The following is a 15,859-nucleotide window of genomic DNA, read 5'->3' on the forward strand; positions in this document are numbered from 1 at the left end:
ATAGCTACTTCCATGAATTTGAGAGTGGTTATATTTCTTCAGCCCCAACCCTCAGCTTTGTAGAGGAACGGCGGCAGGCAAAACACTTGGTTGTTGTTGTTTCACCTGCTGATTGCCGCTTTAATTTATACAGCAAGTTTCAGAGTAGGCCCACTGTTGAGGTCTCAAAGCATTTTCTAAGAAAAGACATTGCTACAAAATCCATTGAAAGAATAAGGCAACATCAAAAACAATATTTCGATGCTTGTGGTGCTTTAATCACAAACATGGCCGGTGTCATTCTAAAAGAAAGCACATCACACAGAGAGACATCTGCCACCAATGTATAGCAGCACCCAGCGGGGATTTGTACAGCAGGCATCACACCAGCGTTTCCCCTTGATTATTTTACACAGGCATAAAAGGCTCTCCAAATCAGTGTTCAGGGCATCTTTAATCCGTGCTCAGTCTTTTTAATCAGGGTTTAGGACCTCTTAAACCCAACATTTTAATTAAAACCATTATAGGAGCCCAATGAAGGCAGAGGGGAACATCATTTGCGTCTAAAGCTACAATGAAGATAAAGCATATAACTGGAAGTCAGTGAACACTAAAAAGCGATTGACTTTTTCGAAATTATTAAGTATATTTTCATGAGCTGTATGAAAATAAAAAGTTTTCCTTGCAGTTCCGCATCTGCGTTATGATGACACACACCTGTGACTGCGCCGAGACACATCAACACCATCAGGACCTCCAGAACCAGCTTAGTTCGGGGGGACAAGTTGAGCCGAGCCTCCGCCGTCGCATTCCGGGCTGAAATCCGCATCTCATCCGGGAAAGGGGCACTTGTATCCAGCCAAGCGCCACCTAGCTGCTCCATAGCCTACTCTCTCCTTTTTTGATGCAATTTAGCCTAGTTGAAACTTTTTGTTGATACTGATTGGAAATAGTTTTGGACGCCAAATATCCATAGGCTATTAATTCTACACAGGGTAAACGACATACATTTTAGTCATCTTGTAAATACGTTTCCTTCTCATTATCCATTGTTCCTATCCTCTACCGGTCTAATGTCACCGCCGCACCGCTCAGTGGTTCGTTCACCTGCGCAACGTTATTCTTGGTCAAAGTTGGGCGTGGTGCACGGCACCTTTCAGGAAACTACTGTGAGCTAATGTTCTTTCTGCGCTATGAACGGCTCCGTGAGAAATAACATGCTTTGTAAAGGAAAACATAAATCAAACAAATGTGTGTGATAAGAAAAACAGAGTTCTTACGAAATAATTGTTTTATTTGTTTAAAAAGATGCATTACTTTCTCCACTCCAAAAAAATCATTTGGACTCGGGGAAAATCAAGTGTCTGCTGCTTTCCTGGGAAAGGACTTGGAAACATGACCCTGTCCAAACGACATTGGCATATTCTAATGTAATATCTAGCCACGGCTAAAGCGGAAATAACCTCCAATGGATCTGAGATGGGTTCTAGGTCTAATAACAAGTCACCACTTGTAAGACTAACATCCATTCTCTACATCTATGGCCCATTGGAGGGTTAAGGCTGCATTTTAAATGGGTAAAAAAAAAGGATAAAATGAATTTTTTAAAATTCTACAAAACACAGAAACTGTGACCTTATGTTCACAGCATATGGAAGAGGTAAGTCATGGTTTCTCCTTTGATGACTGACACCTGCCTGAGGTGGGACTTTGACAATAACAAGAAACTCTCTGGTTTGAACAACATATCAATAGTAATGAGGTCGATTCCTCTCCTAGTCTCCTAGACGCCTTGTCTCCTTTCCTTCATGACCAGATCTCAGAGGCCTGAAGTAGGGTTGACACTGGGTTTCTGTTGGGTCAGTGGCATGTTTTCCCCTCAAATGGTTAAGGTTAGGACTTGGAGGGCATTCAAGCTGATCTTAGATCTGTGCCTAGGGGCAACTTCACACTTCATCACAAAGAGGTTCCAGGTTCCAGGTTCAGAGGTCACCCCAGAAGCAGGGCCAGTAGGGGGGAGGTAATGGCCGGGTGTACACCCACACCAGCAGGGTTAGGGCGTTACAGAGAGGGGTCAGTCACCACAGCAGATTCACTAGGTCTGGGGTGAAGTTGCCTGTTGGTACAGATATAGGACCAGCTTCCCCTGCCCCAATTCTAACCTTAACCATTAGTGGAGAAAGGCCCCGTGTAGCTCAGTTGGTAGAGCGTGGTGCTTGCAACGCCAGGGTTGTGGGTTTGATTCCCACAGGGGACCAGTATGATATTGTGATATTGTATGTACTAACTACTGTAAATCGCCCTGAAAAGAGCATCTGCTTAATGACTAAAATGTAAAGGGGCAACTTCACCCTACTCTGCAGCGGGGGCAGGTACTGGCGGCTTTACCCCCACACTAGGGTTGTGTTCATTAGTGCACGTAATGGAAAACTTTTCAAAAAACATTTTGCAACAGAGTGAAAATGTTTGTTTCTTATCGGACAAGTCCAGGTCGTCCCTCCCTGTTTCAGTCTGACTTCCCTCCAGTAGAGGACAGGTACTGGCAGGTGTACTCCCAAACCAGCAGGGCGGCGCTCACGTGTACGTTGAGGGAACGGATGACACCTTGCTGAGGGATCTCCACACACACGTCCAACAGCTGGAGCAGGTTAGCTGGGATACCTTCACGCTCATTACTAAAGTAGGTGGGAGGGAGGAGGAGGGGGAGAGAGAAACTATGAATAAAAAGGAGAATAACTAGACAGGTGAAATATGGAACAGAGTGCTAGGAGACGAGATAGGATGTTGGTCCACAGAAATAAAAGGACTGGAACACTGGACATTCCCATTCAAGTCAATGTCATTCTATTTCTAGAGCGTAAGGTCGAAGTTCATTTAGATCCGTGTTAGATCCAGATATATATAGGTCCACGCAACAGACATTTAAAGGTAATTTCCAATTGAGCCGACATATGCAGTGGTTACCTACAATGTGGTCTCTGAAAATGCAGGAGCAAAGCCTTTAATAGGTGCATAGCTGAAAAGGGGCAATGGGGTTGAATTCTGGCCTTAGTCACTGATCTACAGAACATTCACCCTGGCCTGCTGTGAACAATATGACAGAGGCAGGTACAGATATGGTTGTAATGGGTTACATTAGACAAACACCATGCTGTGAACAATATGACAGAGACAGGTACAGATTGTATGGTTGTAATGGGTTACATTAGACAAACACCATGCTGTGCTGGAACAGAGCAGACAACAGGTGGAGTGTTCACTGGCTAATGGCTGCGTGTGTGTGCTGGTTGTGTTCATTACAAATAGCAGCTCTCCTCGGCCCTCTCAGCTTAAACAAACTGTATGTTTGACCGAGCTCAACCACCCCACCCAGGAATAATCAGCCTCCAATAACAGACTAATAACAGAGAGGCCGATTGGAGACGGTACACACAGTAGAGAAAAAACGTGTATTACTGAACAATGTGTGTCTATTGATCAAACATAATTCTGTAGCTTGTGTGTGTGTGTGTGTGTGTGTGTGTGTGTGTGTGTGTGTGTGTGTGTGTGTGTGTGTGTGTGTGTGTGTGTGTGTACACACACACACACAGTTGAAGTGGGAAGTTTACATAAACTAGTTTTAATGACTCCAACATAAGTGTTTCAACCACTCCACAAATGTCTTGGTAACAAACTATAGTTTTGGACATCTACTTTGTGCATGACACAAGTCATTTTCCCAACAATTATTCACAGACAGATTATTTCACTTATAATTCAATGTATCACAATTCCAGTGGGTCAGAAGTTTACATACAGTAAGTTGACTGTGCCTTTAAACAGCTTGGAAAATTCCAGAAAATTATGTCATGGTTTTAGAAGCTGTTAATAGGCTAATTGACATGATTTGAGTCAATTGGAGGTGTACCTGTGGATGTATTTCAAGGCCTACCTTCAAACTCAGTGCCTCTGCTTGACATCATGAGAAAATCAAAAGAAATCAGCCAAGACCTCAGAAAAAATAATGTAGACCTCCACAAGTCTGGTTCATCCTTGGGAGCCATTTCCAAACGCTTGAAGGTACCACGTTCATCTGTACAAACAATAGTACGCAAGTATAAACACCATGGGACCATGCAGCCGTCACACCGCTCAGGACGGAGACACGTTCTGTCTCCTAGAGATGTACGTACCTTGGTGCGAAAAGTGCAAATCAATCCCAGATCAACAGCAAAGGACCTTGTGAAGATGCTGGAGGAAACAGGTACAAAAGTATCTAGAGCCATAGTAAAACGAGTCCTATATCAACTTAACCTGAAAGGCCGGTCAGCAAGGAAGAAGTCACTGCTCCAAAACCGCCATAAAAAAAAGCCAGACAATGGTTTGCAACTGCACATGGGGACAAAGATTGTACTTTTTGGAGAAATGTCCTCTGGTCTGATGAAATAAAAATAGAACTGTTTGGCCATAATGACCATCGTTATGTTTGGAGGAAAAAGGGGGACGCTTGCAAGCTGAAGAACACCATCCTAACCGTGAAGCACGGGGGTGGCAGCATCATGTTGTGAGGGTGCTTTGCTGCAGGAGGGACTGGTGCACTTCACAAAATAAATGTCATCATGAGGAAGGGAAATGATGTGGATATATTGAAGCAACATCTCAAGACATCAGTCAGGAAGTTAAAGCTTGGTCGCAAATGGGTTTTCCAAATGGACAATGACCCCAAGCATACTTCAAAAGTTGTAGCAAAATGGCTTAAGGACAACAAAGTCAAGGTATTGGAGTGGACATCACAAAGCCCTGACCTTAATCCTATAGAACATTTGTGGGCAGAACTGAAAAAGCGTGTGCGAGCAAGGAGGCCTACAAACCTGACTCAGTTACACCAGCTCTGTCAGGAGGAAAGGTCCAAAATTCACCCAACTTATTGTGGAAAGGTTGTGGAAGGCTACCCGAAACATTTTACCCAAGTTAAACAATTTAAAGGCAATGCTAACAAATACTAATTGAGTGTATGTAAACTTCTGACCCACTGGGAATGTGATGAAAGAAATAAAAGCTGAAATAAATTATTCTCTCTAATATTATTCTAACATTTCACATTCTTAAAATAAAGTGGTGATCCTAACTGACCTAAGACAGGGAATTTTTACTAGGATTAAATGTCAGGAATTGTGAAAACCTGAGTTTAAATGTATTTGGCTAAAGTGTATGTAAACTTCCGACTTCAACTGTATATGTGTATGTCAGTGAGGCACGGCTGTAGTTTGTGCTCCCTGTTCTTCCTTCCACAGAGGACCCATTAGAGACCAGCATGCCTGGGCACGTCTCCTCACTGCAGCAGGAAGCAGAGCTGTGTGTGTGTCTGCCTGATAGGGGCCCAGGGGAACACTCACTCCATTATTGAGATTCCATTAAAGAGCCTTGTCAGCTTCCTCCCTGACCCGTGAGACAGTCCCGGCCATGGCTGTGTATGTACATGTGTGTTTATACAGTCAATTCAATGAATTGATGTGCAAGAAGTATGTCATGCATTGATTGTTCATTTATGTGGTTTGTCTGTTAGTGAATAATTGCATTTCATGTCATGGCTTGTGTTAGAGCAGAAAATACTTCCAATATGACACAAAGTTATATACAACTGGACATGACAATGTGCTCTGCTGTCATACAGGAGAGTGGTTTTACCCCAGCAGTAACAGAGTCTTCTCAGGGAACCTATAGTCCTTTAGACTCTGACTATTGGCTGTCTGCTCCACTCCCACAATGCAGTAGCCCTCCCTCTTCTTCAGCTGCAGGAAGTCAGCTAGTTCTACGGGCTTCACCTGGTAGAGACACAAATATATGATGTTAACATAACACTTTTTTAGCTGCCTAAAAAGTAAGTTGAACACAGTAGAGTTAAAGAACTTGGTGTGCATCTCAATATTCTAGAGTGTTCTGCTGTCCTCCTTCCACTACATCTGCACTGAAAAAGGTGCATTTACCCTCCACTACAGCACTGAAAACTTCAGGTCAAGGGTGTCCAAATCATTCCATGGAGGGCCAAGTGTCAGCTGGTTTTTGTTTTTTCCTTTCAATTAAAACCTAGACAACCAGGGGAGGGGACTTCCTTACTAATTAGTGACCTTAATTCATCAATCAAGTACAAGGGAGGAGTGAAAACCTGCAGACACTCAGCCCTCTGTGGAATGAGCTTGACAGGTGTGGTTTAGGCTACTAAAGTGTTGTTACCTACCTCCAGTAGGGGGAGCCATAGCTCAGAGGAGACACTCAGGGCCTGGAAGTGTTTATCACTGACGTGGCGAAGACTGTCCAACACCAGACCACTGGCCCCAAAGATCTCACACGTCCTACACAGACCTTCACACACACACACACACACACACACACAGACAGAGAGACAAAGAGAGAGAGTGAGTGAGAGAGAAAAAGAGAGAGAGTGAGAGAGACAAAGAGAGAGCAAGAGAGAGAGAGACAGAGAGAGAGAGCGCGAAAGTGTTTATCACTGACCTGGCAAAGACTGTCCAACACATACTACACTGAACAAAATAATAAATGCACCATGTAAAGTGTTGGTCCCATGTTTCATGAGTTGAAATAAGATGCCAGACATTTTCCATACGCAAAAATAGCTTATTTGTCTTAAATTTTGCGCACAAATTTGTTTACATCCCTGTTAGTGAGCATTTCTCTTTTGTCAAGATAATCCATCCACCTGACAGGTGTGGCAAATCAAGAAGCTGGTTAAACAGCATGATCATTACACAAGTGCACCTTGTGCTGGGGACAATAAAAGGCCACTCTAAAACGTGCAGTTTTGTCACACAATGCCACAGATGTCTCAAGTTTTGAGAGAGAGCGTGCAATTGGCATGCTGACTGCAGGAATGTCCACCAGAGCTGTTGCCAGAGAATGTAATGTGCATTTCCAACATCCAGCCATCACCAACATAATTTTTGAGAATTTGGCAGTACATCCAACTGGCCTCACAACCCCAGACCTCATGTAACCAAGTCAAACCAGGACCTCCAATATCCGGCTTCTTCACCTGCGAGTTCGTCTGAGAACAGCCACCCGGACAGCTGATGAAACTGTGGGTTTACACAACCAAATAATTTCTGCACAAACTGTCAGAAACCGCCTCAGGGAAGCTCATCTGTGTGCTCGTCATCCTCATCATGGTCTTGACCTGACTGCAGTTCGTGATCGAAGCCGTTCTTTTTGTTTTCTTTTAAGGTATTTGTGACCAACAGATGCATATCTATATTCCCAGCCATGTGAAATACATAGAATAGGGCCGACTTAATTTATTTACATTGACTAATTTCCTTATACGAACTGTAACTCAGTACAATCTTTGAAATTGTTGCATGTTGCGTTTATATTTTAGTTCAGTGTTTAATGGTCGATATGGTATATCTACAGACCACTCGCCCCAAAGAGCTCACACGTCCTACACACACACATGTATGTACACATTAACAAACAATTACACAACCACTATTTACATGTTTCAGTTATTGGTATGCTACAGGTCTAAGGAGATATTTTCTTCAGACAGAGCATGCAACATTTCTTATTTTATTTAAAGGCCCAGTGCAGTCTAAATTCTGTTTTTCCTGTGTTTTGTATCAGCTGATAAAACTAACACTGTAAGTGTGAAAACATTTGCTGTTTGAAAATACAATCTACAAAGGACTTTCTAATCAGCAGGTTTTGCATGGGTCGAGCTTAAGCTTAATTAGTTAATAGACCAATAACAAACCTCTCTGCCAATAACAGCTAGTTTTCAGTTTTCCCCTCCCCATTCAGACCACTCCCAGTCCTATAACAATTATTGCTTAAGATTTTTTTGTTGCTAAAAAGCTATTTTTGTCAATTTTAATGAAAAACTACTTAATTGTTACCCAGAAATGATTTGACTGATATAAAAATGGCTGCATTAAGCCTTTAAACTACTACACAGCCCGGCAGACAGACACACAGAAATATAAATCAAAACAAAAACACAACAATGATTTACACAATCATTATTTAAATGTTTCAATTATTCTGAATGCTACAGGTATAGAGTGATATTTTCTTTATGCAAAAGAGCCCAGATCAGCACATAAAATACTGTAAAAGTCATATTTTGCAGTGAGGTTTAATTTGTCAACCTTATGTTAATGAAGTGTGTACTAAGGAGGTGATTATTTAACCAGATACTCGTCAGCTTTTTGATTCTGTGGGATGCACAAGTTGCAGCCTTAAGAACTCACATTTAAATCTCTCTGTTTGGAATCTAACACTATGATAGCCACACTGTATAAAATATAATATTGTTGAAAATCCACCTTAAAAAATATCCATCTTTACTCAAAGACCATGTGACTGCATTAAAGCCAATCACAGTCCACAGTTCACACCCATCTTAAAACTGAAAGTAACTCTTACAGCGGGAAAGGCTACTTTACAGCAGTTCTCTCATGTCTTTCTTTTGTTTATTTGGACATTGATTCATTGTCTGTTAGGAGTGGAACTAACTGAGATTGGGAGAGGAAGTCAAATTCACAAGGTGACGTTTGGACAATAAAAAGGGAAACTGGCTAGACATTTCCTGTAGTAAATGGATTACAACTGATACACAGTAGTGGATACCTGACAACACATACCAGAGGATTTATTTTTTCCTCACGTTTTGAGGCTATACCGTGTTTGTTTACAATTACGATGTTAACAAGTGTTGCCATAAAGCAAACTTATATTCTGGGTTCTGATGGGTTACGACAGTTGAACTAAGCTCATGAGGTATTTGAAAATTATATTCTTCTAGAGTCAATGGCTAAACCTGAACATTACTGCTTTATAAGTCCAAAAGTGGATGTAGCCACTGCAGATTGCCCCTTTGGAGTGAAAATGGCCACATCAAAAGATCAAGATGTTGATAACTGTGAAACTAGCACTCCTGAACAGTCAAATCCTCTGCTACCCCAGTTGTCACAACTTGAAGAGCTCTCAAACGTAATTGAAAGCGAAGAACCTAGTGAACAGGAATTGAAGACTACAGTTGCCCTTCTTCTGTCTCTTGGTGATAATATTGAACGTGATTTAAAACAACAGCACTCAATGATAGATAGGCTTGTAGTCATACATACAAAAATCATGGACAAACTTAGTCCTGGTCAAAAGGATGCTAGTAGTGTCATCACTGGAACAATGAGACAGTTCTACAACAAGGCCCTGGATTCAGTAGGAACAATCATCACTAAACTGGCCAAAGAGATTGGAGTCAACTATTCAGAGTCAAATATGTTTCTCCAAAAAGAGTTTGGCCTTAAAACCGATAGTCCAAAGGCATGTTTGAATTGCAACCATATAAAGAGCTCAATGTCCTGGATTCAGGTTGAACCCTCCGTGTCTACAGAGGATGAGACCACCGTCTACACACTTGACTCTTCTGCAGCAGGGCATTACGAGTGCATCTTATCAGGGCTGCGGTGGGTATGTGAGAGCAAAGTCAGCCTGCGATACCAGTTCAGCTCCTGGGAGCCTCACAGGGCCACTCTGAACAACATGCAGCTGGAAGAAGGAGGTCCATTACTGGACATCACAATGATTTCTGGCAAACTAGAAGAAATTAATCTGCCACACTTTGTCTGTATAGATCCAGACTACCCACAATCCTCCTTGAGAGAAGACATGAAGGTTCTACATGTGAAAGACAACAGAGTGCTTGTGGAAGAAGTGGATGAGGTGACGCGGTTCCACGCCAAACTGCTTCATCCCTCCTTCTCTGGCAGGGGTTTGGTACTGAGACGTGGGTTGCATTGGAGAGTGCACTGTGACCTTCTGATCTTCAGGTCCACCAGAGCACTCCTCACCTTACACACATATCTGATCCGATGTGATCCTTCTCTAGCACGGGAGGTGGAGGCACAGGAGAAGTCATATGGATTCTTAAGACTTCCAAAGCCAAAGCCGGAGAAGTCCCATCGGAAGGGGAGTCGCTTCACCCTCAAGACCTCGTGTCAATCCTCGATTACGCCAGAAAAGATCAAGCTGAGAAGCACCAGGCCAAACTACTTTGAAGTGTACATAAAGGACGCTGCGATAGACTTTGAAATGGAGTTGATAAGTGAGAAGGGAGAATCTTTATGGAAAGCTGAAATACGAACAGATGAATACAGAGATGATTCATCCACAAGAGACCTTGAGTTTGTTGATGAATTCAGACCACAGCTCATTCAAAGAGTCAATAATGTGTCTGCCATAGCAGATGTTCTCTTGACAAAGGGCATGATTGGTGGAGAGATCAATGCAAATATCAGCGCTGCACCGACCCGGCAGGACAAGATGAGAGTGATATACGAGGCACTGAATTCAGGTGGACCACACGTCAAAGCTGCATTCTTTACTGCACTCAAAGAAAAGGAACCATTTCTAGTCAAAGACTTGGATAAATAATACCTTATCGCTCAATCTCTCATTCTTATAGCAAGGGCGGAGGAAAGAGTGATTAGAACTATGAAAGAAGAGACTTTTCAGGGTTAGAATCCCTGAACAAAAAGACCTAAAATGGTTCTCACATTTCTATATATTTTTTAATTGAACCTTTATTTAACTATGCAAGTCAGTTAAGAACAAATTCTTATTTACAATGACGGCCTACCGGGGAACAGTGGGTTAACTCAAATCAAAAGTATTTATATAGCCCTTCTTACATCAACTGATATCTCAAAGTGCTGTATAGAAACCCAGCCTAAAACCCCAAACAGCAAGCAATGGTGTAGAAGCACGGTGGCTAGGAAAAACTCCCTAGAAAGGCCAAAACCTAGGAAGAAACCTAGAGAGGAACCAGGCTATGAGGGGTGGCCGGTCTTCTTCTGGCTGTGCCGGGTGGAGATTATAACAGAACATGGCCAAGATGTTCAAATGTTCATAAATGACCAGCATGGTCAAATAATAATAATCACAGTAGTTGTCGAGGGTGCAGCAAGTCAGCACTTCAGGAGTAAATGTCAGTTGGCTTTTCATAGCCGATCATTAAGAGTATCTCTACCGCTCCTGCTGTCTCTAGAGAGTTGAAAACAGCAGGTCTGGGACAGGTAGAACGTCCGGTGAACAACTGCATTGTTCAGGGGCAGAACGACAGATTTTTACCTTGTCAGCTCAGGGATTCGATCCAGCAACCTTTCAGTTACTAGCCCGACGCTCTAACCACTAAGCTGACATTAAAAGGTCAATTTTGGCAATGAAAATAAATAACTTCACTCCTTTCTCAATTTTCGAACAGAAACGGGGTGTGCCTTTGGTGGCTCATCGATGATGATAATAAGTTACTCCTACTCGTCAGAAAAAGTAACTGTATTAGTTAACACCATTCTTTGAGTTTTTTCCCCAAAGTCAACCTTTAATATGGGACATGGAGGTGATGAACTAGACACATCTACGATGACAAACTGTACCGAGTCTGTTTTAACATAGTACCTTGTATACATATATTTGATTTACATATAATTCAATTTTCACTGTATTACATTTTCATTTCATTGTATTTGTTGTTAATCATGTATTGGATCAATTAAAGATGTACCACAGCATTATCTCTACTGAATGCATATGATGTAGCCTATCTCTATGTACAGTATCAAACTAACAACCTATGTGGACACATCCAGGACTTTTTGCAGTACCATTGAGTCTGATTCCTAATATAGAAAAATATGTACAAAATGTCTCTGTGTGCTAAATCTACAAGTATGATGGCAACATATATCCTAAAGGTTAGCTTAACAAATCGCTATCGTTCTCTAACATGCAAAGTCTTACATAAGGTGTTTCTGAGTGAGTGACCATGTAAGACAAAAGGAATGTCAACAAATGACCAAATCAACAACCAGCGGCTCTTTAACATTTCTGTGGGATACAAACAGTTATATAGACATTACCTGGATATGTTGCATTCAAAGGAAAAAAACAGAAACATTTGATTTAAAAAAAGAAAGAAAAGTCATTACACAACAAGACATCTGAGGAGGTTGTATCCTAGACCAAACAGCCTGGACATCTGGGGAGGTTGTATCCTAGACCAAACAGTCTGGACCAGACATCTGGGGAGGTTGTATCCTAGACCAAACAGCCTGGACCAGACATCTGGGGAGGTTGTATCCTAGACCAAACAGCCTGGACCAGACATCTGGGGAGGTTGTATCCTAGACCAAACAGCCTGGACCAGACATCTGGGGAGGTTGTATCCTAGACCAAGCAGTCTGGACCAGACATATGGGGAGGTTGTATCCTAGACCAAACAGCCTGGACAAGACATTTGGGGAGGTTGTATCCTAGACCAAACAGCCTGGACCAGACATCTGGGGAGGTTGTATCCTAGGCCAAACAGCCTGGTCCAGACATCTGGGGAGGTTGTATCCTAGACCAAACCGTCTGGACCAGACATCTGGGGAGGTTGTATCCTAGACCAAACAGCCTGGACCAGACATCTGGGGAGGTTGTATCCTAGACCAAACAGCCTGGACATCTGGGGAGGTTGTATCCTAGACCAAACAGCCTGGACCAGACATCTGGGGAGGTTGTATCCTAGACCAAACAGCCTGGACCAGACATCTGGGGAGGTTGTATCCTAGACCAAACAGCCTGGACCAGACATCTGGGGAGGTTGTATCCTAGACCAAACAGCCTGGACCAGACATATGGGGAGGTTGTATCCTAGACCAAACAGCCTGGACAAGACATTTGGGGAGGTTGTATCCTAGGCCAAACAGCCTGGACCAGACATTTGGGGAGGTTGTATCCTAGACCAAACAGCCCAGACATCTGGGGAGGTTGTATCCTAGACCAAACAGCCCAGACATCTGGGGAGGTTGTATCCTAGACCAAACAGCCTGGACAAGACATCTGGGGAGGTTGTATCCTAGACCAAACAGCCTGGACATCTGGGGAGGTTGTATCCTAGACCAGACATATGGGGAGGTTGTATCCTAGACCAAACAGCCTGGACAAGACATTTGGGGAGGTTGTATCCTAGGCCAAACAGCCTGGACAAGACATCTGGGGATGTTGTATCCTAGACCAAACAGCCTGGACCAGACATCTGGGGAGGTTGTATCCTAGACCAAACAGCCTGGACCAGACATCTGGGGAGGTTGTATCCTAGACCAAACAGCCTGGACATCTGGGGAGGTTGTATCCTAGACCAAACAGCCTGGACATCTGGGGAGGTTGTATCCTAGACCAAACAGCCTGGACCAGACATCTGGGGAGGTTGTATCCTAGACCAAACAGCCTGGACCAGACATCTGGGGAGGTTGTATCCTGGACCAGACATATGGGGAGGTTGTATCCTAGACCAAACAGCCTGGACCAGACATATGGGGAGGTTGTATCCTAGACCAAACAGCCTGGACAAGACATTTGGGGAGGTTGTATCCTAGGCCAAACAGCCTGGACCAGACATTTGGGGAGGTTGTATCCTAGACCAAACAGCCTGGACCAGACATCTGGGGAGGTTGTATCCTAGACCAAACAGCCCAGACATCTGGGGAGGTTGTATCCTGGACCAAACAGCCTGGACAAGACATCTGGGGAGGTTGTATCCTAGACCAAACAGCCTGGACATCTGGGGGGGTTGTATCCTAGACCAGACATATGGGGAGGTTGTATCCTAGACCAAACAGCCTGGACAAGACATTTGGGGAGGTTGTATCCTAGGCCAAACAGCCTGGACAAGACATCTGGGGATGTTGTATCCTAGACCAAACAGCCTGGACCAGACATCTGGGGAGGTTGTATCCTAGACCAAACAGCCTGGACAAGACATTTGGGGAGGTTGTATCCTAGGCCAAACAGCCTGGACCAGACATCTGGGGAGGTTGTATCCTAGACCAAACAGCCCAGACATCTGGGGAGGTTGTATCCTAGACCAAACAGCCTGGACAAGACATCTGGGGAGGTTGTATCCTAGACCAAACAGCCTGGACCAGACATCTGGGGAGGTTGTATCCTAGACCAAACAGCCTGGACCAGACATCTGGGGAGGTTGTATCCTAGACCAAACAGCCTGGACCAGACATCTGGGGAGGTTGTATCCTAGACCAAACAGCCTGGACCAGACATCTGGGGAGGTTGTATCCTAGACCAAACAGCCTGGACCAGACATCTGGGGAGGTTGTATCCTAGACCAAACAGCCTGGACCAGACATCTGGGGAGGTTGTATCCTAGACCAAACAGCCTGGACAAGACATCTGGGGAGGTTGTATCCTAGACCAAACAGTCTGGACCAGACATCTGGGGAGGTTGTATCCTAGACCAAACAGCCTGGACCAGACATCTGGGGAGGTTGTATCCTAGACCAAACAGTCTGGACCAGACATCTGGGGAGGTTGTATCCTAGACCAAACAGCCTGGACCAGACATCTGGGGAGGTTGTATCCTAGACCAAACAGCCTGGACCAGACATCTGGGGAGGTTGTATCCTAGACCAAACAGCCTGGACCAGACATCTGGGGAATTTGTATCCTATACCAAATAGCCTAGACCAGACATCTGGGGAGGTTGTATCCTGGACCAGACATATGGGGAGGTTGTATCCTAGACCAAACAGCCTGGACAAGACATTTGGGGAGGTTGTATCCTAGACCAAACAGCCTGGACCAGACATCTGGGGAGGTTGTATCCTAGGCCAAACAGCCTGGTCCAGACATCTGGGGAGGTTGTATCCTAGACCAAACCGTCTGGACCAGACATCTGGGGAGGTTGTATCCTAGACCAAACAGCCTGGACCAGACATCTGGGGAGGTTGTATCCTAGACCAAACAGCCTGGACATCTGGGGAGGTTGTATCCTAGACCAAACAGCCTGGACCAGACATCTGGGGAGGTTGTATCCTAGACCAAACAGCCTGGACCAGACATCTGGGGAGGTTGTATCCTAGACCAAACAGCCTGGACCAGACATCTGGGGAGGTTGTATCCTAGACCAAACAGCCTGGACCAGACATATGGGGAGGTTGTATCCTAGACCAAACAGCCTGGACAAGACATTTGGGGAGGTTGTATCCTAGGCCAAACAGCCTGGACCAGACATTTGGGGAGGTTGTATCCTAGACCAAACAGCCCAGACATCTGGGGAGGTTGTATCCTAGACCAAACAGCCCAGACATCTGGGGAGGTTGTATCCTAGACCAAACAGCCTGGACAAGACATCTGGGGAGGTTGTATCCTAGACCAAACAGCCTGGACATCTGGGGAGGTTGTATCCTAGACCAGACATATGGGGAGGTTGTATCCTAGACCAAACAGCCTGGACAAGACATTTGGGGAGGTTGTATCCTAGGCCAAACAGCCTGGACAAGACATCTGGGGATGTTGTATCCTAGACCAAACAGCCTGGACCAGACATCTGGGGAGGTTGTATCCTAGACCAAACAGCCTGGACCAGACATCTGGGGAGGTTGTATCCTAGACCAAACAGCCTGGACAAGACATCTGGGGAGGTTGTATCCTAGACCAAACAGCCTGGACATCTGGGGAGGTTGTATCCTAGACCAAACAGCCTGGACCAGACATCTGGGGAGGTTGTATCCTAGACCAAACAGCCTGGACCAGACATCTGGGGAGGTTGTATCCTGGACCAGACATATGGGGAGGTTGTATCCTAGACCAAACAGCCTGGACCAGACATATGGGGAGGTTGTATCCTAGACCAAACAGCCTGGACAAGACATTTGGGGAGGTTGTATCCTAGGCCAAACAGCCTGGACCAGACATTTGGGGAGGTTGTATCCTAGACCAAACAGCCTGGACCAGACATCTGGGGAGGTTGTATCCTAGACCAAACAGCCCAGACATCTGGGGAGGTTGTATCCTGGACCAAACAGCCTGGACAAGACATCTGGGGAGG

General features: G+C 44.5%; 1 protein-coding gene across 1 annotated transcript in view; it reads right to left on the bottom strand.

Annotated features, from left to right (window-relative positions):
- Positions 1-1,144: 1,144 nt before the first annotated feature.
- LOC120017866 (probable methyltransferase TARBP1) overlaps positions 1,145-15,859 on the bottom strand; it is a 48,794-nt gene continuing 34,079 nt past the window's right edge. Inside the window, exons 27-29 of the mRNA XM_038960828.1 lie at positions 6,197-6,321; positions 5,647-5,783; positions 1,145-2,654 (exon numbers count right to left, since the gene is read on the bottom strand). Coding sequence (XP_038816756.1) covers positions 2,486-2,654; positions 5,647-5,783; positions 6,197-6,321 — 431 coding nt within the window. The 3' untranslated portion in view covers positions 1,145-2,485. The remainder of the gene's footprint in view (positions 2,655-5,646; positions 5,784-6,196; positions 6,322-15,859) is intronic.

Source organism: Salvelinus namaycush, chromosome 22 (assembly GCF_016432855.1).
Source record: "Salvelinus namaycush isolate Seneca chromosome 22, SaNama_1.0, whole genome shotgun sequence".
Taxonomy (NCBI): domain Eukaryota; kingdom Metazoa; phylum Chordata; class Actinopteri; order Salmoniformes; family Salmonidae; genus Salvelinus; species Salvelinus namaycush.